Source organism: Chaetodon auriga, chromosome 15 (genome assembly GCF_051107435.1).
Source record: "Chaetodon auriga isolate fChaAug3 chromosome 15, fChaAug3.hap1, whole genome shotgun sequence".
NCBI lineage: Eukaryota > Metazoa > Chordata > Actinopteri > Chaetodontiformes > Chaetodontidae > Chaetodon > Chaetodon auriga.
Window position 1 is genome coordinate 13,353,209 of NC_135088.1, and position 24,468 is coordinate 13,377,676.

The 24,468-nt window shown below is 41.5% G+C and overlaps 1 protein-coding gene across 2 annotated transcripts in view; it reads right to left on the reverse strand.

The window, feature by feature from the left end:
- The window catches only part of LOC143333326 (neurexin-2-like), a 115,394-nt gene that overhangs the window by 46,791 nt on the left and 44,135 nt on the right, over window positions 1-24,468 (reverse strand). For both annotated transcript variants that reach the window (XM_076751389.1, XM_076751388.1), the window contains 9 exons: window positions 21,693-22,122; window positions 20,629-21,012; window positions 19,577-19,780; window positions 16,451-16,477; window positions 10,974-11,093; window positions 10,512-10,893; window positions 9,253-9,443; window positions 8,721-8,894; window positions 7,582-7,701 (listed from right to left, as the gene is read on the reverse strand). In XM_076751389.1, the coding sequence (XP_076607504.1) occupies window positions 7,582-7,701; window positions 8,721-8,894; window positions 9,253-9,443; window positions 10,512-10,893; window positions 10,974-11,093; window positions 16,451-16,477; window positions 19,577-19,780; window positions 20,629-21,012; window positions 21,693-22,122 (2,032 nt within the window). The remainder of the gene's footprint in view (window positions 1-7,581; window positions 7,702-8,720; window positions 8,895-9,252; window positions 9,444-10,511; window positions 10,894-10,973; window positions 11,094-16,450; window positions 16,478-19,576; window positions 19,781-20,628; window positions 21,013-21,692; window positions 22,123-24,468) is intronic.

The following is a 24,468-nucleotide window of genomic DNA, read 5'->3' on the forward strand; positions in this document are numbered from 1 at the left end:
GTATTACACTGGAGCATGAGTGTGCGTGATTTTTATTTTGGCAAAGAATTACAAAGATTAAATCAATGCTTCTTGTAAGTCGCAGGTTCACTTTTCAAACCTCGTAAGCTCTGCTAGTCAATTACACAATGCTCAAGCTTTTCTACCTCCGTAATGTAGCTGTGGGGAGCTGCGCCAGCAGTCTTGGGCTCAGAGTATATATGACTCACACAGAGCAGAGATTTGGCAGAGATGATCATTTATGGGATACACTATCTCCATGCTGAACAAAGCTGACAAAGCCAGGCGGCTAAGATGATGGCAGAGGTAACTAATGGAAAAATATCTAACTTCATAAGATGTCTGGAAAATGGTGCTTGAGCATGAAATATTTCTGTATGTGTACTGGATATTAATTATGCATGTTGTTTTGAACAGAAAATCAGCTTTGGTATCACGAGTTATCAATACATCCATCCATCCATCCTGTACACCCCGGACAGTCTATCACAAGCCGTTATAGACTGTATGCTTTTCTATACCTCACTCTTTAGTGCACAGATCTAACCGAGAAGACAAACACAGACAACTGGCAAAAACTGGAAATAGATGCATGTGTCAAAGATTGGCATTAACTCCACATTTCCCTATTTGAAGTTAGAGCTAACATATGGCATAAAGTCTATGCATACTTGCTCAAAATAGAATCCATTAATTTACTGGATGATTATGAAATACTGGTGCGCGTGCTGCCATGTTGACTGTTTTAGAATTAGAGACACTTTTCCAAAGTTATGAGAGGTAATTGCCTATGATGGAGTCCTCTACTGTACTCAGTCTGAAAGGGCATACTGTGAACAAAGACAGACGACACTGAGAAGAAGAGCCTGTGATCCTGCAATGCCTTGGTTTGAAACGTTAATGGCAGGATCTGCTAATGCATATCTGCAGTCAGAAAACACAAAAAATCTTTTAATTGCCCTCAGAGGTCTTGTGGTGTCCAGAAATGATGAGATGCTACAAGCTACAGTCCACAATTAATAAGTTGAAGTGGGTCACTGACATTAAAGTCCTACAAAAGGAGCAAAGCAGTTTATCATTACATGTATGTGATGTAAAGCAAGCAGGAGGCAGAGTTAGGACTTGGACTTGACCACTTGAAGCTAATTGTAGAGATTGAACAGAGGGTATTAAAGTGATTAGATGATGCCACCCATGTTTTCAAAGGCCTAATTAATGTACCAGTTTGTGCAAGCTGTATAGAATTTGATGTTTGAGTGGTTGCGACTGAAATTAATGACTCTGTAGGAGGTAACTGCCTGCAACTCCACTTTTTCATACTTTGACGCACAATATTGTCACTTCAATGGTAAGCTTTCCAAATTAGAAATCCTTAAATTGATGTGGAATGTGTTTATCCTGACATTTGTTTTCAGCAAGTCTGCAACCGTCAGCTGCATTCAACGGAGAACAAGGGAATGAAGCATGTGCTGTAATTACAAAGTCTGTACACATGACTAACATGTAAATGAGAGTAATGGCTTCTCAAATCTGTTGAATATTTCAGTCTTAAAATGAGCATGCATAATGTCTCTTAAAGACATGTCTGCTTGATCTCAAGTTCGGTCCAGATCACTGGCTTTATGGTCCAGACTCAGACGTGTCTCACAAGTCTATTTCGGGTAGGTCACCATGTTATGTGTTTTCTTGAGCCTCAGTCCCGGGGCACAAGATTAAGCCTGAACTTCTATCCTGGATTATCCTTGTGGCCTGTGGGACACACTCATAATCGAGAGTGACTCCACCTGAAGTGAAGGTCAAAGGAAAAATGGGATTTGATTGAGCACTTATGCTTCCAGATTTGTCACAGGTTACAGTACATTTGGAGTACATTGCTATTTTTCAGCACTACACACATACACAACTGTTTTGGTTACATATCTACAGAATCAAATGATCATTTCTCATCATTGTAACTTACCGCTTACAGTTTAGAACCCTTTGATAATACTGGATACTGAATACTACAAACTTCATCCAGCTTTTTTGAGGAAATGAAAAACCATTGTAGTTTTGGCACAAATAAAATGAAAGCTAGATACAATGCTTGCTAAATGCCACATGAAACAGGAAAGGAGGACAGCTGCTGTCGAGTGCCGTGTTATTGTACCTTGCCTGCATGCCTGGAGGCTACAGGCTCAATTTAAAGCCTGCCTTACTTCCATGGGAATTAAACAATCAGTGTTGACTTACTAATGGTGAAGGTGGGTTCCACTCTGCAGACAGCTGATGGGTGCTAACACTGTGGTTAAGCAAATGCCATGTCAGGTGGAATTTCATGTGTTTGTCAAACGTGCGTGGTGCACGTGTGGATGGGGTGGGAGGACATCGGAGATGATTAGTGGAAAAAAATGCAGGAACAGTCACATTCAGTTAAAATCAGTAGGTGGCCATTGTGCATTTTTACTCTATATTCTTCAATTGTTCATGTCACATCAAGGAAGGTAACACATCTGTCACAGTTGTCATAGTTTTTTATACGCTAAATGGAAGTTAAGTGAAATCATGTACATTTTGTTGTGACATGAATAGTACTGGTATTTGCTTAGGATTAGTACTTGTTGGAAATACACACATAATCACACATTAAACTACAGTAATTCATACACATTTGCAAGTTCACTCGCACACATATGCACACACACCACAGTGAGGTTTCCATCACTTTTGCAGACATTACACTGAATTAGATTCATTTCATGGAGACTTACCCTGACTGCGACCATAACCACAACCACTTCCTGACTAAACCTAAGCCTTCTCCCAACCTTAACCCAAGTCTTCACCCTAAAATGTAATGATTTACGTTATGGAATGTGTGGTCCCCATAAGGAAGGTGAGTCCCCACAGTGTGATTCTGCAAACAGATGTCCCCGCAATGTAATACACACCCATACACACACACATGCGCACACACATACACACACATGCACAGATGAGTACACCCACATCAGCACACCCACACCCTTACACACAGACACACAAGCAGGTAATGAATATGCCAAAACAATCATCTGTAACGACAGAGGTTAACCAATAATTACACTCTCCATATGTTTTCAGAAAGAAGCAGTGAAAACTGAGCACAAACCATCATCATATATCGTTGTTACTTTCGCGATGAAACGATGACCTCGAGGTAATTAGCACAGATGTTTGCAGCATACTTGGTAAATTGCTTTCTGTATGAATATGAAAGTAAGGTGGCAAAAAACAAGTGAGGAAGCTCAGGTGTTTGACAAGCTTCCACACTTTTGTAGGAGGTTATATGAGGTTAAAGTTTTGAATGATAGTCAGACGGTCAGGAATCAGTAAAGTACACCGCTCTCCTTGCTTATTAATGCTGGTTGCTTGGAGGCTGACCTTCTGAGCTGGTACGCAGACATGGAAGAAGACAAAGGTGGGAGGATTATTTGTTAGGCTTTAGTGTTGGTGAGATAAACAGAGCAGCAGATTGCAGATGAGGCAGGCTTTACCAGCTAATACTGACGGTTACAAAGCCATCTTCCTGCCTACATATTTGTTTGTGTTTTCACATTATTGTCACATTTTCCATTTGTTTAATGACTTCGATGATGGCTCAATGTGAAGCATGAGGCTTGTTATTTCCTCTGTGTTGGACTGATGTATTGGTTTGACCTTTGGTGTCGGTCAGCCATGCCATTTATCACCGGCGTGATTGAGAGTCGTTCCTGAACACTGTGAGGTGAAAACCAAAAATGCTGCAAAGGAATTGTGTTTTTCTTGAGAATGCTATTTCCAGTGTCATGGCATGACTTTTGCCACGCCATGCTTTTCAGCAAATTGTTCATTGATATTAGCCATTGTTGCTATTAGCTTCTCTGACCAGCTGAAGGTTGGCTAGTGGTTCTAGGCTCTAGTGGTCGACCAGGACCAGTTCAGTCCTGTTAGCTTTTTAGCTACTTGGCAGTGTTACCAGGTTGGTTCAATCATTTTATTATTAGGCAGAAAAGACAAATTTTTGCCTACTCATCCAGGATAATTTTTACAGACATAGTCCAATCCAGACATTATTTTGAATTAAAATATGTATTTTACAATTGAAATTGCATGAGTGGTAGCACCCCTGCCATTGAAGTAGTGCTTCTACAGTCTCTACAGTTATAAGAATACATGTCAGGAGGAATTAGTGAGTGAAAACAGAGAGGTTGTGGGGCATAACACAAGAAATATTTGCTGTTGACAGCTCCTGTCCAAAAATTTGGTATTTAAAGACAGATCAATGGAACCATACTGTTAAATGATTGAAATTGACAAGATCCTCATTCGGTATCCTTGAAGAGCCAGACCGCCATGTTTCCAGCAAACGAATATTACTTTGCATACATTCATGTCTGCAACACATGTTAGACAGACTGCTGTGAAGGTTTAGCCTTAGGAGGCCACTTGAAATTCACGCTTCGACAATCAAACTAGCTGCAATTACAGAAAGAAAGACATTCAAAAAGAAACTCCAAGATGTTTTTTATAAGATGTTGGGAACCACTTACGTGTAATCTTTATTTTTTTGCTTTGTTGCTTTTCTTTGACGAACCTAAGCTTATGAGAGCTATTGTCTCTGTTAAAATAGACGTGTACTTACAAAAAGCTTCCTGTCTGAGAATTTTTGTGAATGCAAAATATACTCATGGCCTACAAACCCACAGAATATACGAAAAGACCATTCTCTCTTTTTTTTTTTGGCTTTGCCACCTTTCAGAAAATGTGTTCCAACATTCCCAACATCAGATCTGCCTTCCCTTCTGATGGGCTTCGTACCACGTTCATATAGGTGATGTCTTCCAGCTAGGTGACCGTCCCACCCACTGCATAGCTGGTGAATCTACTTTGCGCTCACCATTGTTGTTTTCTCACTAATGCCGGCACCTAACAAGAAGATGTGGAAGGTATGAGCAAAACGTGCCAGTTTCTCTGTTGCTGGCTGCAAAAAACCAGCAAAAACGTCTTTATCGACTCCTTCTTCTGAGGATATCAAGACCGAGTGGTTTAACTGTATTTTTTGATGGAAATGTGACAGAAATGTCCCCACAACACTGGAAAACTGCATGTATTTCGCTCCTGTAATGCATTGTAAGTGAGGACCAGCAACGGTACAATCTCAAGGATGGATCAATACCGTCTGTCCATGACCCAACTTCAGATTTGAAGCTGCACGTTTTGAAATGTTTTAAGTTTTTTTACTGTTTATTTTGGAGGTTAGCCTGTTGAACTTCTCACACAGTCTGGGCTGATGTTGGACAAATAGGCACCATGTTAAAGCACACAGAGGGTTCATCAGTGTCTGATAAACCTGTTGTGCAAAGATTTCTTTTCTCTGGAAACTGTCATTTTATCGTCTCTTCAACATCAACATCATTTTTTTTGTGCTGTCGCAGTTTCTTTTTGTTGCATATGATATTGTATTCTTCTCTTTGTGAAATGCATTTGTAAAGTTATTACCAAGATTAATTATTAATTAGACTAATTATATAACAGGCACAAACAGAACTGTAAACTAGGGCAGCTCTCCTCTCCTGTTTCATCTAATATATTGCCCTCTTGGTCAGGAAACAAAGAGCGGCTTGAACACCATAATATACATTTTATCCAGGTGCACAGTATCAGGACAGTAAGGGATGCAGCAGATAAAGACTACAGAGGACAAACTATTGATTTTCAGGTTAAATCAATAGATACAGCAGCAAGCTCTTTTGGCTGTGTGTGTAAGTTTGTAACACTGGAAGCAGGCAGATTAATGAGACAACTTGTTGAAACAAATGGAAGAGGAAAGCTGCTTTTTGATATCGAGCTGAAGTGCCTTTAAGTAAGTGCTGCTCATCGACTTGAGAAAGTAGTTTATTTGGTTTCTTAACTTCCTGAATTCTCTAATTAGACTGTTACCACAATCAGTGCAAACAACCAAATAAACGGCTCACAGTGATGAAGGATGAGGTGTGTTGTCTTGAAATATCTCGATTCTGCTTACACATGAAGATATAAATACTGTACAGTAAATGTCAGATATCTTTCTTTGCAAACATGGCCTTCTTAGGCTCACTATTAGCATCAAATTATCCTCAAATACCCCCCCTACAGAGTTTTGAGGGTGTAATGTCCTCTCTTAAAACAATACTGCATAACAGCACATTTCAATAATGATTACCACGAAGGCACAATTCTTGCAGTTATTCTAAATGACTCTGCAGCAAATGAAGCTTAACTCGCCATGACCACTGGACCAATAAGCTTAATGTTAATCTCTTGCTATTATAAGTATGAAAAGCTTCTGGTAAAAGTCGGGTCTATTATTTTGGACATGGAGGGCTCTTTGTAGCGGAAGCAGTGACTGGAAGACGAGAGGTTTTTGAAATGTGCTGCTGTCAACGTGTCATGTGCAATTAGCATGCAATCGATTCCTCAAGTCAGAAATAGGGTCCATCACCGTGCATTCAAACGCATGCACAATATATGCAAATGTTTTTACTAAATAGTTTGTGTCAGTGTTTGAAAATATAGGACCAAGAGATGTAGACATCACATTCAGTCCTGAGATAGCACTCACACTACACAATACCAGTGCTGACAATGTAGAATAAACAGTGAGCAAGTGTGTCACTCAAACCAAAGCAAGCTATTGTCATCAGACTAGAAAAGCCATCATAAACGACTGAAGAGTGATCAATCATTAATGTTTTGCATGATCGTTGCTGTTTTTAAAGGACTATTTTAGGAGTGTTATTTCATGCTTTGCCCATTGACTACAAATCACTTCTACTTTGCATCGCTGTTGATCATTTTCCAAAGCACACCATGAGTCTTTAGATTGATTTCCTACCTTCGAGGCAGCATTTGGTTTCAATTCACTTCCATACAGCGACCAATCAATCACAGAGAACGTCACATGCTCTCCTGCTGTTGTCAATGTGATGTCACTTCTGTGTGGTTTTGTAGTTGTAAGGGCAGATTAATTTGAAAAGCCTGCAGTTCTTTGTTTCACCGAAATCAATCACAACAAGTTGGATCAACCAAAGTGTCCTAAATAAAAAATGACTCTTGTCAAGAGAAGCCACGAGGAGACATTGTTTCATTTTAGGTGTCCAAAAGCCAAAAAGGTTGGGAACAACTGAGTAAGATAAAATGAAAAAAGCATTTCTCTGTAGACAAAACAAGACTCTCTGTCTTGTTTTCTCAATTGAGAAACAGTTCCAGTTTCGGGGATACAGAGTATTCAACTGGTTGGGCCAATCAGCTCTCATCAAGCTGTCCTGACGCACACCGTGAGTTGCTATGAGAGGGAATAATGTGGTGTAAGCTAGAATGACATCTGTGATGGTTCATTGTTGCAGCCTTCAGAACAGCCAAGTCTGACTGAATGTTCTTTATAAGGGAACACATTCACATTCTAAAGATCTTTTCAATTGACCAATTACTCAACTGTGGGAGCTGATCGTTATCGTTATTTACCCTGCGGTGACCAGTGGTACATTTAAACTGAGACAGACTTTGATTCTACCCATTCAGTCGGAATACACCTGTACTTACGGTCACTGCAGAACGGCCCCCCGTACGTGGTCATGGTGCAGTCACAGGAAAAGCCCTCCCACAGCTGCAGGCAAACTCCCTGGTGGTGGCAAGAGTCTTCTGTGCAGGTGGTGCTGGGACCTGCGGGGTGTGAACAGCAGACTTAGCAGGTGCTTTCTCTCCATTTTATGCATGCACCTTCACTACTGTCCAAAGGGGATTAAATGTAACGGTGAGACAGTTATTACTGCAAAATAAAGACACTCAGATATTTGTCCTCTGACTGAAGGAACTGCTCTTAAGTCTTCAACCAGCTATTGTACGATGCTGATTTGATTGAACTGATTTTAATTACGTCCACTAAAGATCACAGGTAATGTGATCAACTCTGTCTGTCTGTGTTTGTGTCACTGTGACTGCTTCATCTGAAAACTGAAAAAAAAAAAAAAAAAATTGAGCTTCTCTCTTTTGCTTCACCAAAACAGATGTTCTATGAAAAATCTCCAAAATAATAATCAGACTTGCTGTGCACAATCACACAGTCAAGAGGAAGATTAATATATGTTTTTCCATTCATTTTGGAGACCCTGAGACCACAATCAGTCCACAATCATTTTCTAATCATCAGATCTCACTGACGACTCACGCCGGTGTAAAATTGCCTTTGCTCATTCATGCTCTGCAGAGGAAGAAGATGTCTTTTGATTTTGGAGACTCCATGACCTTTACCCAAGTGTCACCCTCAAGCCAAACTTTGGGTATGCTTATATAACTATACTGTCATAGCCAGCGTTTCCTGTAAAAATAATGGCTACCTGGGGAGATCACTTGAGATTATTCAACCTTAGCAGGACTCAGAGCTCTTCTGAGTGCTTTTTTGGTTGATTAGAGCTCAACAATAGCAGCGAGAGTTCTGGACTGGAGAGTGATGTGAGCACATGTTAGCGTATATAATCAGGAATAATAAAAGCGCAGAATGTGCTCACTGGCCAATCATAATGGAGCGTTCAACAAAGCTGTTTAATACCATAACAAATATGGTGTAATTAGTTTTCAGCGAGCAGCCACTCTGAATTCCTCTGATTGGAAGTAGGGGGAAATCAGATTACAGGCATAATTCACAGGTGTTTCATACTTCCCAGCGTGTTCCCCTGCCTCACCTCCACAGCCGCGCTCCACCTCTCCCACCTTGTGGAGGGCATCAGCCAACAGGTCAGGGAGTCTCCCGTTCAAATCCACAGACGCCAAACAGCCCTTGTATCCTTCCCGGGATGCTATCAACCTGGGCAGGCTGCTGTACATGCTCTTCCCAACACCACCAATGTACAGCTCACCTGTGAAATGCCGGAGGAGGAGAATTACACATTTTCAACGATGTCAACGAAAACTGAACATTAGTTTGTTTTGCAAAGTGTGTGTTTTCTTTTCAGAAATATTATATATATTATATATTATTTATAATAATACGAGAACAAAAATCCAACAAAAACCCCCAAAATTTTAATCAAATCAAGTCGTATTTAGTGATCATTTTTACACAAAACTACAAGATAATGCAAATTTTAGGCTGAATGTATTCAAATATAATTGGTTTACAATACAAAATCTGACAGAGGGACATGCACAGTGAATATCCAGTGTGAGTATTCACTGCATCACCTGATAAAATACTTATGTGGTCAGATAAGTTACCTTTTAAATCCAGGTTGCGGGCTCCATTGGCGTGTTGGGTGACAGTGCGGGAATCAATCTTAAGGATGTGCACATTGTTGCTGTCCCGGGAGATCACCACATTGTGCCACTGGTTGTCATTGAGCGGCTTGTCAGAGTTTCCCTTCATTAGTGACGGACCATTTCCCAAGTCAAACACATAATGAATGTACCTACAGGACAGTGTAGATGTTTACACTCAGTATTTCTTATCCAGTACTAATTCTCCATATACCACACGTCATTTACAAACCAGGTAATTAAATACTTCAAACCCATTATGTGTGAGGCTTGTTTGTGATTATAGCATGTTTCAAATGACTCTGATTGCTTGCAGCTGCTGTCTGTTCTGTGACACCACCACAGAGGCGGCTCAGAATTAGAAATATTGAACTGCTTTGCTGACGTTCAAATAACTAACAGTGAAAGAACGTAAACACACTGTAAGGCTTAAGGCACGCCATCATGTTGATGTTAAACTTGATCAGCGGAGAGTGCGCTGTCAAAAAAATGAAATCTTGTCTGAATCAAAGTTAAGCAACATCCACGACAAAGCTGCTACACTTCACACATAGCACTGAGCAGACTGAAAACTATGACAGAAGTGTTGGAAGCCATTTTTCATCAGTGTTTGGCTGTGCAAGCTTCTGCTGCAGGCTCCAGAGCTGAACAAGGCCTCCTGCTGACTAATTGCTTACTGGGAGAATGTCTGTGCGAGGTTTGACAGTGGGAAGCTACAATTGTTGCTTTGCTTGCTTTGTTTCGACAACCTTTCTCTGCTATTCTCCGTGTAACAAAAATTATTTACAGTGAATAAAACATTTGGAACGCATTTGTTTCCAAATGTGCTCGAGTAGGTCTGAGAGTGAGAATGACACTGGTGCTGCCGTCAGAATGGCAGCTATTGTTCTTTCACTCACTCGCTTCCTCTCTCTTCTTCTTCTCTCCCTTAAACAAAATTATTTATACTGGACAAATTATTTTAAAGCTCTTTTGTGTCTCTCTACATTGCTGCAGGCTGATGGAGTCCAGATATGAATTAGGTAACTAAAAAAGAAGACTAATCTTATTCCTTGAGTTTTCCCAAGACAAATGTTGTTGCAATGAAACAGAAGACTAGTACTAGTACATAATAAGGTACATATAAATAATTTGTTCATATCCCAAATGGCCTCTTCTGTCTTTTCTCAGCCCAAGCTTGCATGAGGATTATAGCTCAATCCTAACACCTTAGCACTTACCCTTTGACCAGCTCCACCACGATGAAGTCACTGCCATCTCCAGAGTTGTACAGTATAAGGCCGTCAGGACTGGTGGTCTTGAACTGGAAGAAAAGGTGCATGGAGGCGTAGGCCTGCAAGGTGGAGAAGGCCAAGTAGCTGGCTTGAGTCAGAAAAGTTACAGGATTGGCCACAATGTGCCTCATGCCGAACCGAGCATTCAGCTCGCAGTAGGAGATATCGCCGTTCTTGCACTGGTCCAGATAGAGCATCCCATTGACGGAGAGAGCTTGAAGATGGCCAATGAAGTTGGAGGGCATCACGGAGATGAAACGCCGCTCTGTCATGATCCCTGTCTCAATGTTATTGAACTCCAGGCGGGTGTGGGCGCCGGTCATGTGACCTGTGGAACACAACATGCAGCTGAAATTGCAAATACCTTTCAATATATTTGTAAGCACAGCTCTTTCATTCCTACTATACCTTCCACAGTCACATTGTCCACAGAAAGCTGCAGGTTCTTCCCACGTCGCGCCACCTTCACCGTGTGCCACTCATTGTCATTCAGCTTCTCGCCAAGCAGGAGTATCTCTGGTCCCTTGCCTAAGAGGAGGAAAGTGTCAAGTGACAATCATACAATATCAGCTCAGTATACACTCTTTCCTCTCAACATGACAAGCACTCTCTGCTCAAGGCGCACAGATTATTCACTAACAGAATCACTCGCACACATACAGTCATCAACACTTACTTGCAACCAACAATTTGCATTCACTCAATAGTCAGTTAACAGAGGAATGAAACGAGCCACTGAACGGCCAATATATGTGAAATAATTTCTGTAGTAAAGCAGCATGACCCATGCTTTCTTGTTTTAAGGTCACTTCGTTGATGTCTACTGGGGAAACATGATAGGTATTATCTCGAGGCTCACACGTACAGCTTTAAGTTTCAGAATTTCTGCACTATCCTCTGCCTTTTTCACTGGTTTCAAAATAGGTCACAGTGCAGAAGCTTGCCACTGCAGCACCGTCGTCCCGAATCAGTGCCTATGCAACAGGCCGACACGGCAGTTCAAAGGAGTTCTGACATCGCTTGGGAAACTAATTGGCCATGCCTTGCCTAAGCTGACTGTGCCTTTAGGGGTTTGTCTGTCTAATTGAGCTCAGGGTGCAGGAGAATTACAGGGGACGTACAGAGGGCAATAAATGGAAAACATCAACTGGTTTCCGAACACTTCACTGTTTGCTCCTCAGGGAAATAAAACTGCAACTGGAGACTTTGTCCAGGGCTGCATATCAAGTGTCTTTACAGCACACAGCATGATACCCACCATCCACCTGCTGAATATTGACTATGCAGACCAGACAGATCAATCACGTCAAACCCTGCTCCCTCTATATTTGATGGATTTAGGTAGATAATGAAAAAAACAAACCACTCGCTGGAATCATGTCCAACACAAAAGCAGAAATGTTTACCTTGTAAATCTCTATCATGAAAACAGAGGAACAGACCAGATTTGCTGTAATAAAAGAGGAGCTGGTGCTGGATAGCAGGGACAATTCATCTTATCTGTGCTTCTCAGAGGGGAGCTTCGCTCCTATCTAATGTCAGTGTCTGAACCCAAACATCCTAATACCAAAGAGAAAAACAGAGTGAAAATTCTTGAGAGGATAGCATTGTCTTGTATTTTCTTGCATTAAGTTATATATTAACTGGACAGAATTTTATTGGATACTTGGAGATACACATTAAACGGGAACTCTGACTATTTTATCTGACTATCAAAGCCTGCTTACAAGTCTTGGGGAGTACTACTAAGTTGTAGTTGTCTTTCATTGTGTAACTAGGTCTGGCAAATTGCCTCGACGCTACATTAGCTGCTACTAGGATAACATAGCTAAATCTCTGACTGAGCTGCTGACTGTTAAGTTGCATTGTGGGTAATGAGGGCGCCAGGTTTTGACCAAGTGGCAACCTCTAGGGCTGAAAAATGAAGTCAATGCACAAGTGCCAAAAACTGCCTTGAATGACCACTCGAGGCTGGCTCCAGAAGTGAGTCAATCCCCATAGACCCAATATTGAAATGTCACTGAGCTCCACAATGGCACTTCAGAAATCTGCAGTTGCGTCCATATTTATACAGTTTATAGTTTGACAAGGAAGACGATTGTCTGGAGTGAAAAAGAAGATTTTTCTGATTCTTATTGTGCAGGGTGGTTGTGTTTGCAATTATTTTCTTATGCTGTTATCTCGACATTGCAAGTTAATTATTTCGTTATCTCAAGACAGCAAAGCTTGTTTGCTCATAACAGGTTCGTAATGTCAAGAAAACAAAAGGCAGATTTCTCGAGATAACATAATTTTTATCGAGAAAATTACTTTTCTGTGCTTCAGCCAACAGCTTCTCAAATAAAGCCTATTAACATGGCAGAGGGAAAGACATTAAGGCCATCTGGTTCATTGTGAGACACGCAAGCCCATCCCACTGTACATAGCCTCGTGACCCCCATTGTACCACTGACCCCCTATAGACACCAACTGACTGTGCCCCTGAACTTTCAGCAACAAATTTTTGGCGTAGCTGCTGAAGATTGATAAAGGAACTAAAAGTTAACTTGCACTGATCATCAGTAATGGCCACTCCCTGATCTGACATCTGCAGCTTAAATCAGTTGTTGTCAAGATGCCATCTATGCATGCTGGCATGGCACTCCTGATGTCTGACACTATAATAGGAAAAAAACATTTTTTTTTTTCCTCTTGGAATGACGATACAACAAAGCTCGTTTTCTCAAGATAACGCAATAATTAACTTGTGATCTCAAGATAGCCGCATTTAAAAAAAAGGCATTGCATGAATGGCCGTTAGTGGCTTCCATATTTTTGCCCATTGGGAATATGACAATATTATAAGAGCGCAATGCTAAATCAAGCGCTTTTTCAATAAAAACTGCTACTAAACTACTCGTTTATTTACTGTAGTAGTGTTTGATTTGAAGGTGGAGTCATCATGAATGTTATCTCAGCAAATTTAATGAAATACACATAGTAAATTTAAGCACTCTGTGTTTCATATTACTGATAGAGATCTGTCTCTGACACTGCTGCGGGTGGTAAAATGGTGGAGTTTGTATGTATTCACACAGACGTCTGACTGTAAACCCTTTAAACTGTAGGCTCCTTTCAAAGAGCCTTCCCTTCACAAGCTCAGCTTCCAGACACTCGAGAGCAAGCTGCACATGTACTGGGTCTATTCTGTCCAGTTTGATCCTCAGTTAAAATTGAATTTGATTAATATTTTCAAACAAGGATAACTTCAAAGACATGGTGCGGTTATACAGGTCAGCATTATGAGTGAGCTGCGACTTTGAACGCAGGATGTGCATGTTAATCAAAGCATGTTATGGTAATTCTGCAATTTTGGAGAACAAATGCCTCATTTCAAAAGTGTGTAGTGTAGCATTATTCCCCAGATTCCAGAGAATTAATCAAGTGCACTGCAGCAACATTTGTTCTTACAACTATTACCCTCCCACTGACAGCTTCCAAGCAGCTGCTGCAGATGGGCTGTCTCTTTGATTCCTTCAGAAATAAGCCACACTCGCGAGATCCCTCACCTGAGAAATCTTCTTCCTGTAATCAAGCTGTAAGCTAATCAGTTAAAGTAGTCAAAACAAACATATTTAAAATTCATAATGAGTCTTTGGCACAAACTATAATTCTCCCCAATGACAGCACTCACTAAATGATGATCGTTTTAAATCATTTAGGCAGGTAATTCTTGCAATTTAAAATTTGGCTCCATTTTCATAAAATCCATTAACAAGCCATCCATCATCGCATCTGTAGAATCATGCTCTTCACAGGTCACCGGTGTAGCATACATACAGTTTAACTGATCAGGAAGACGATTAATGTGCATACAGAAATGTGAGTGAGTTTCTGTGCACAGTGCATGATGGTACAATGCCATCTGCTGGTAGAGAGGGCAATTTCCAGGGCAGATATCTGATGAGATAAAGGATATACAGCCTTGCTTTTAATAAGTCAAGTTCAATATATCTTCTTTGTTATTTCCACAAGTATTTCTCTGCATATTTTACTTTCGACTGAGTGCAGGGAACCGTTTGAAAAGGCTATAAATGTCTCTCCTGCAGGTGGGTCACGGAACTGGTTTACAGAGACAGTACACACACACCTCACGTCTCTCCAAGCATCAGCACACCCCTGAATGCACACGCACACTACTCACCTTGATCAGAGAAAAACAAGTAATCCATTCAACATAATGGGCTGTTGCTTAGGCTCAGAGTGCGTGCGATGTGTCGTAAATATGTTGTACTAGTAAATGTGACTCTTTTTTTCTGTATAGCCATTAAATCCGCATCTCAAATCGATAGATACAGACTGTGGGTTATTGATTTTCCTATTGTGCATGCTTAGATGTTAAAATATGTTTGAGAGCACATAAACAGTTGGATGCAATGGGTTCCTTTCATCTCAGGTGAGGCATAAATACAGTGTAATGACTAATATGGCTGCTCTGCAAATCACTGAGCATTAGCAGTTTCATTTTATACGAATTCAGGAATTATTCATACATGAGGGGGGGGGAAACAAGCTTTCAGCCGGCACTCGATTATACTGATAACTTTTATAAGCATTCACAAGCCTCCTCTATATTGGATGATCTATATCAGAGAGCCGTTCACCTCTCCACTGGCAATAGCTTTTATCTATTTCTCACACCGCTGTAGTCTGAACCAAAACTTAAATTGCCTGTCTCTCACTATCAGGTGAGAGCGACAATCTACATCATAAATTCCAACATTACCTCGGTTCGACCTAAAGTACCACTCCATTTCACAAGAGCGTAGAATACCAGAAAATCAATTCTGTTGATACAGAGGAAGATCTGCCTTTGACATTCATCTCCCTTTTAATCAATGGAATTATGGGTGCTCACTGAAATACCCCATAGTTCATGAAAATGTATTCAATGGATGCTCTTGTCTTGTCTTGAGTGTGTTCATTAAGTACATTTTCTTGTTGAAGGATTTTAGACACGCTTTACATTCATTCAGTGTACTCATTCTGCATTTTATGGCACATCTGGTCCAGGATGCCTCCTACAATTAAAATCTTCACGGTATCACAAAGCACGATAACAAGTGTCTGTTGATGTGGGACGAGTAGTTAGAATCAGCCATTTATTACATTCAAAGGATTTGTCATGAAAAACAGAAATCTGCTGATTTAATTTACTTATAAAGAATATGTTCCACTACATCGGCTCTCCTAAAATGAGGAGAATTGGCTGCGTTAAACTGTAACTCTGACATGTCTCAACATTTAAGCAAAAACAAGCCTTTTTAAGAGCTGACAGTCTCATCTCATACTCATCTATTGATCAGATATCAGGCTAAGCTTGAAATTAATCTTAGCGCCGCCACTGCAGCGTGATTATCCGGCAGCAAAATCGCATTTTTCTCCTGAGACTGAGCACTGCTTTTCTCTCCACTGATAACTGCTGATTGCACTTGAACTGTGCCCAATTATGAGCTATGTGAAAAAATTAGTCACAGGCAAATGAATGATAGACTCACTGGCAGCACAACAGCAACTACTGTTTGTCAAAATTAGCTACATTTGATTACAACATTGTTGCACTGCAATAAAGAGAAATGTGTAACTTAAATTGTTACTAAAATGTGGATTTCATGAGTCTAGAGCAAAAAAGATCCAATTATAGTCAACAGTACAACACAGTGAAATCTCATTCTTGTACTTATCTTTGTAATGATACTCATGAGTAGGTTAAAAGCAACAGTAAACAAGGAAAACTGTGGGCCATAATAAACAAATGTTGTGTTTCACAAGAAGAGGCACACGATTATACCACACTGCATGTTCTCTAAATCATGGTACTGTAAATAATCATAGGAGACACTTACTGAGATTACAGTCTATCCTGATACAATCTGGTGAGAGAGAGAGTGAGATGGTGAGATTAAAAGAAAAAAAGAACAGCACAAAAGAGGAGAATATTTCACATCCTTCAAGGTACATTCTGCAGACACTTCAGTGCTTTTCAGAGCCCACCATCCGGGGACAGCCTCGAGAGTCTAAACCGCCACTTTCCTCCCTGTGGTGTACATAATGTTAGAAAAAGGAACAGCGAGTGAAAGGAGAACCTCAGCATGTGTCTGGCACTGCTGGGAGTACAATAGACCAGATCAAAGTTGGGATCAATAAGAGTTTTATTGACCATAAAAGTAGAGGTGCACCGGTATTATTTTTAGCAGCGGTATCGGCTTTGACGCGGCTGCTAACATTCAGCTTCTGCAAATGAATTTGACTTTTTCAGATACCACGACTGATGGTTTTACCGACACGGTAACAGAGCAAACATGCACCGCGGTGAGGAAAAATGTCTGCGGCCGATAACAAAAATACAGTCTGTGCTAGATTTGGTTGAAGGTTTGAACACGTGAAACTGAATAAAAATCTTAAAGCCTCTCACATAAAGGACCATAATGAACTTACTGGACAATAGCACACAAGTTAAAGCCATTACTGTAATTATGTAGAATTTGCAATAAAGGATTACTTTCCTGTAAGATCTAATTATCAGTTTTCAGGCATATGGCCTCTTGTATGTCATATTCTATGCCTGTGAATTAATAGACTCTTTTGTTCAGGATAGCCTGCATGCATATATTACATGATGCACAAATGAATGTGATTGATACATTTCCCTGAGAACAAGACGGTCATGAATGTGCAGTTTGATAAATTTAGGGGTATTACACTTACTCATCTGATTTGTTCAGAATCAAAATATAACCTACTGTACCAGTGCACCTCTACACAAAAGCCCAAACCTCGATCCGTCTTCACTCTTAAACTAAAACTACTTGGCTCATGCTAGTATACTTTCAAAGAGGAAAAGGGCGATTTGCACACCTGCAGCCACAATGAACCTTACACCATGGAAAAGAATGACAACAGCACAAATGTGATGCTTTGCTACCATTTTCTCATGTCTATAACAGCTATTATCTTCTAAATATTCATATGTTTGGCCTCAAAATGGATCCACTATTTGCATGTCTGAAAAATTAAACCAATTTACCCTACTGTATATGAATATATTGGTATAAGTTATGTGGCTGAGGTGTGCTCTCAAGCTGTCAACCATCACAGAGCAGTGGATACAGACAGCCAGAGACCAGAGTGACTTTCTGCTGCAGGTATGTGTGTGTGTGTGTGTGTGTGTGTGTGTGTGTGTGTGAGGGAGAGAGAGAGAGAGAGAGGGTGTGTGTGTGTTTGCGTGTGTGTGCATGCACGTCCATCACGGGCACCCACTGTTCAGCGAAGCGGCTCTAAACTGGACAGGCCGGTAAATGTGAGGGGAGGGAACTACAACGGTCACATTTATGGCGTGAGTGGTCTAAGTGGTAATATCTCAGCGTAATGATGGATCTGGTCTCTGACTGCCTTCTCCTTGAACTGCAGACAAGCCATTGAAGGGCTGAAAGAGCCGAGACGGTCAGATGAGACCTGACCACTGGATGAACTGAGAGAGAGAGAGAGGGAGAGAGAGAGGGAGAGAGAGAGAGAGAGAGAGAGAGAGAGAGAGAGAGGGAGAGGGGGAGAGGGGGAGAGAGAGAGAGAGAGAGAGAGAGAGAGAGAGAGAGAGAGAGAGAGAGAGGCAGAATACATACACCTGCAGTTGCTTAAAAAGTCATTAGACGCCTTGAGTTATTCCTTCATAACGTTTTGGAAAAATTGATTTTAGATTCTTGATACTGCATTCTTGATTTATTTTGCTCAGTTGTTCTGGTTTGTGTTTCTTATGTTTTATCCATGAAATAAAAGCTTATAATTCTTCCTGGTAGCCAAATGGTTAAGGATCGATTCCAGCCGGGGACCTTTGTTGCATGTCAACACTCCATCCCCATTTTACCTGTACACTGTAAGCTTTTCAAGACAGGCAAACATTTGCTTTTCTCTTCTACTTCACAGTAAAGCTGAAAAATACCTGTGCTAAAAGCACGCTGCCTGGACATCCTGGTGGTCTAGACTCTTAAGTAACTGTAAAACCACCATGTCCACAGTAAACCCTGATGACTTAAAGCAAAAGTTTTGCAAAATACACTTATTCTCTTTCTGGTGGAGAGTCAGATTTAGAGGATCAATACCACAGTCACATCTGTCTGTTCAATATGAAGCTACAGCCCGCGGCTTGCTAACAGAAACCGAAGTGTAAATACGACACATGTTCTACTGCAAAGCCGTTGAGTCGGTCTATTTCATGGCTCGGTGTAGTTGCCAGGGAACCAGCAAAGACTCCGGGAACTTACTGTGCGTGGCCAAGAAATGGTCAGACACATAACACCCCCTAAAACTGCAAACAGTCCTTTTTATACTTCAGTTGTATGTGCAGGTTAAACAAATGAGATAGTGTGCAACATTTAAAGGCGGAGGCAGGTGGATTTTGTTATCATCTGTTTGTCCTGCTGGTTGTAGCCCTTATAGTTCATGGACAGATATGATGATGAATATCGATCTCTGCATCTACCTGTCCAACAGAAAGCAAATAAACATATTCATTTAACTCCATTCTTAGATGACCCACTTTAGTCTCCACATGATCTCTTTCTAAAATCCAACTAATGTGATGAATGAAACTATTAGTTCATATGAAAATTGTTCCTTAATGACATCCAAAACATTAAGTCTGTCTTTCATTGTGTTATCACTGTGATTGGAAACGGACCATATGTAATTCAATCCACTAATGTCCAGTTAAATAGAACTACACATAAAAAATCTGCATAAAATCTGACACAGCCGCCACAGCTCTCTGGAAAAATAGTGAATAATTTCCTGCAACATGCAGCAGAATCAAGGGAAGTGCTCATTTTTTTTAAGCAACTGTAGTTATTGTGTATGAAGATGGGTATGGGAGAGTCTGAGACAAACTAATGCCATGAGAAGTCTAGCTAGGTGACTAGCTCTAGCTTGGTAAAAGGTCAACTGGTATTAAATGCTCGCATTTCCTGCAGCAGCATTACCCAGGTTCACAGTGAGTTTCACTCTGCCTCCGTCCAGCTCCAGACGCAAGGTGTCCGCCGACTGCTGAGAGGTGGTGGCCATCAGCAGCCCAAAGGCCCTCTGGGACATGAAGCGGAGGGACACATCCTCTGCCTCTGTGTGTATCGTCCTTGGCAGCACCACCTTCAGATACATGCTGCCGTCATAGCTCACCATGGTGGCCTCTACGGATATCAGGAGGAGGAAACATTAGCAGACACTGAACCAGCGGGAATCACGATGCACAATTAAAAACACAAAGTGGGATTTAACGAAAGACACCTGAATTCTATTGGAGCTTATCTCAGGTGCTACAATGATATAAAATTTTAGATTGCAGTTTTCATCAGTCGCACCAGATGGCAGAAAAAGCCTGGAGCATACGAAGACAGCGGCAAGATTGCAGCAGCAATCAAATTTCTGAAGGATTTATACCCATCATAATGCAATACAAGGGGGATTTTCATATATCCTCATGCTATTAGCTGCCAATGGAGCTGCGTAATTTGGCCTTTCTGTGAGAAAACCATCTGCATGGTAAATGCAGAATGATTAAGGCCGAATCACTCTGCAGCACTGCATTTTTAATGAAACACTCATAGTACTGGCAACCTCATGATACTGACAACTCATTAATGAATCACTACAGTGTAAGAAAATACTGTAATTTACTTTTCAATGGCTTAAATGACGAATTTCTTTGGTGCTTTCATTGTCACCTACACTGCTGTGTGGATGTGCACTGTAATTTTCAGCTGAGGGCACGACGCTCATTACACATGGAGATGCAGAAATGTCGACGATCATGCTGCAATTGCAAATGAAACTATTATTGTTTACGAGGCCTGAGCAGTAAAGCCTGCTAATGAATTTTCTTTGTATCGACAGTCTTCCCATCTGTGCAGGCACTTTCCAGCCACTACACAGCTAAGTTAATAAATAAAATACTGGGCAAAGTGTGTTAAAAGCTTTGCAGCAGCATTTTCAAGTCACTTACAGTATCCTCACTACCATCCTCCTCAGACACTCTTACCCTTCTCACAGCTGGGACCTAGGTAGCCGGTACCATTGCAGTCACAAATATGGCGGTTCCAGCCTTCTCTGCAGTGTCCACCGTTGGCACATGTGTCTCTGGCACACCTGACGTGAGTCTCTCTGGTGCACAAGCTGCTGACACCTGTGGCGCTCTGAACCTCCGCCAGCCTCCACAGGTTCCGGCTCTGTCCGTCAATGAAGAGGTCCCTTACGCAGCCCACGTAGCCAAGGCTGAGGGATGCCGTCCACACCTCAGGGGGAAGCATGAGGGCTTGGCGATCCTCAGGTAGACCTCCGAGATACATTTCCCCATCTAGGTCAAGGATCTCACTGCCTTCATTAGCAGAAAAGGGGATGCTCTGGCTGTTCACGGAGATAAAGCCTGTAGGGCAGGTAGTGAGTCAACTTGTACTCATACAATGCTTTTGCTGGAGAAAATGAAGACAGGTGTGTGTGGGTGAGAAGTGAGAACAAACTGCGAGATTGAGGAAGTGGGCACTTGTCTCTGCTTGTCTTAAAAGAGGGGGATTAAGAAACTGTACGGCCAGTCCTTGGGAAGTGATTTGGTGAGCAGAAGCAGTAGCTAAAACTTGCTCTGGAAAGTGAAGAATTATAAATGACTAATCTTACTCTGCTCGAGATGGAAGGAAGTGTATTTATAGAAATGTGAAGGATGAAATAGAGAAGGAATTGTGGTTTTTTTTTTTTTTTTTTGGCTTCTGCAAATAAGGCAGACATTTGGATTGTACTAATAAGGGCCAATTTGAGGTGGGTGACTGTATAATCGGCCACTTGTGAAATAGGGTAACACAGATTTCAAAATGTCATACATAGATTATAGCACCTAAAAATATCATTGTAATTAAAAGCTAATATGCACGCCTGTTTCACTGCAGTGAATAAAAAGCAAGAGCATGCCGATGTGACTGTATCCATGCTGGCATATGGCGATTTCACAGCTTGGAACCTTTTTTCTCCTCCACAGCCAAAACTGGAGAAACACACTAACAGAAGCCGACAGAAGGCTTCCCCTGCCTTCACAAACACACGTAATTCTCTTACCGTTGCGCCCTTTCCTCTGGAAGTCCACGTGGCACCACTCGCCATCATCTAGCCTCTTGTTACTGGCTTTCATCTTGATACTGCCGGAACCCATATCCATGACCAGGTAGAGAAATCCATCCAGCAGCTCTATGGCGAAGAAGTCGGCCCTGGGCTTCCTGTCAGGCTGCGTACCCTGCAGGCTGCCGTGGCTGAACAGCAGCAGGCCGCTGGGCTCTGTGGTGCGGAAGTCAAAAGATATGGCGCCCGTCTTCTTCGTGTTCCACCTGGGCAATGTCAAGTAGGCAGACGGTGTGTCGAAGGTGACCGGCTCCAGGGCCTCCACATTCTCGCAGCTGAATACCAGGTCACCATGGATACTGATCTTAGGGTCTCGCTGTTCGGCCAGGCGTGACAGCTCCAGTCTAAACTCATTATTCTTGTAGACCACCTAATAAATGAGAGAGATGTCGTGGTGAGATGACAGCTGGAGAGAGAAATAAATTCAGCACAAAGGCTGAATATTACTCATCAATAAATACTGGAATCGATATGACACAGCAGCATTTACAAGGACATGCAGCAGAAAACATGTTGAATCATCCCTGAACTCAGACTTGATTTCACATTCAGAGTGCACCTTTAATGGTACGCATGTAGAAGCCCTTGATACATTAATAATAATAATAATTTTAAAAAATCAATCATGTTTGACCTCACTGAGATTGGAGAGTGAGAGGAAGCATGTAGAACTGAACACCCTGTGTTATACTGGTTGGTACTGACTGTGAGTGAAAACCAGAGATTTTTCCTCACCACACTAAGAATCTGCCAAGTTTTTGATCTGGATGTTTCACAATTTCTTCCTTCTTCAACTACAAAATCGTCATGAGAAAAGAAGAAGGCAGCAAGAACTGAAACGCTTGTGAAAATGCATTTAGATTAGGACACAAATGCAAACATTTAAATTTTTGACATTCTGCTGACTCACCCAACGTACAATGGGTCTGACAGTAGAATAATCTTAAATTCGGAGCGGAGGAATCACAGACATAGCACCTACACAATGGCAAACAATCATGTGCGGTTATACTAAGTAAACTGAAAAAGATCAAGTCCAAGCAGAGCTGGTGGGTGGGAGAGAGGTGGACTCGATCCTTTACAAGCACAACACACAATTTATCACTTAAAGAGGTACATTTAGTAAATGTAAGAGGGCATAAACTTTTCATTGCTGATCTCATGATGCAGAAGCAGCTAAACAATGACCTGCTGCAGTGGATGTGCAACAGGCCTCACTCTGTCCTTGAGGAACATCTGACTATTGATTTGATATTTTACATAAATCACAGGAAACAAAGAGAAATAGAAAAACCTTTTTTTAAAGACATTTGCTTATATTAAATATAAGATATACAACTCCCTGTTTAAACTGAAAGCATACCTCCATATAATGTTTGTGCATGCTTCTTCGTGCTGTTATTCTGTTATTTTCTGCTTTCATTCTGGGTTCATCAATATGCACAGCAGGAGACAACAATCCTTGTCTCATTTTGTATCAGTTGTAAGTCACCCAGAGCCCACTGTTATCAGCCACACTGCTCTGCAACCAGTCACTGCCTGAGGTGACACACCACACTGCACAGAGGACTAACAGTTGAGCTGAGAGGCAATTTGAGCCAAAATCACACTTCACACTGCCTCAGTGTGACTAATTAAGCAGTAAAATCAGATGGTGAAACTGACCATCGAGAAACAGGCAATTTCTAAATGGGAAGATGGTCAGTCAAGACAGGCGCATACACCGAGTGGGACCAGTGCGTTAGCAGTTACAAATCATTTACAAGTTGAAACACAAAAAGGCACACTGTGACCTCTGCAGGGCTCTTATATAAGCCAAAGGACAATACAGGAAGTGGAATCCTATTTCACCAATTCAGACGCCTGTTGTATGTGACAAGGATTACCAAGCATCCCAAAACACAAGAATAAAGCTCTTCTAGTGCCGATTGACAAAGCCCTCGTGTCTTTTATGCTCAAGCGGTGAAGAATAACAGCAGTCTGAGAATGAAGACCTTCTCTACGGCTAACAGCCATGTGAGCTCATTCTTCATAACCAAATTGGGTACAATCTTTGAAGCATTTAAGTAAAGCAACCTAATGATGCGCTGCAGGATATCCTGTGGGCACACTTACTACAGACCAGCAAGCAGGTGACTTGAAAGACAGATTCATCTCTCTGCTAGTTGTTGTAGTCGAGACATTTGTCTGAAAGCGGCCATTATTTTCCTTGTTCCTGATGAACCTGATGGCCTCTACCCAGCAGCACTCACATCTATTATCGTGTAACGTCTAGAGAGATTAGTCATGGCCCACACTCACCTACATTGAATACAAGAAGACAGATATCCCACTAAATAAACCCAATGCTTATACAATACATATTTTAGTCACTGCTCATTTTCTTTCCCACGTGAATTAACATGAATATTTATGTGTAAATGCTTTGCATTCACTGCAGAGCTTTGCTCCTCTACTTCATCACCAAACTCAGAGCTCTGGTTTGGCCTGACCTATCTCTGAACTTGGTTCCTGGATTTACTGGCAGCCTGATCCCACTTGATCAGCTCTGCCTCTGTCACCACTCACCCTCATTACCGCGACTTTTCGGGTTTGTCATCCCATCTTCATGACTCTTTATCCCGTCATACTCTTCCTGCATGCCTACAGTACATCCGTGTGACTATGCACAGCAGTAGTCAGTCTAAACACCACCACCAGCCACACCGCCCACAGA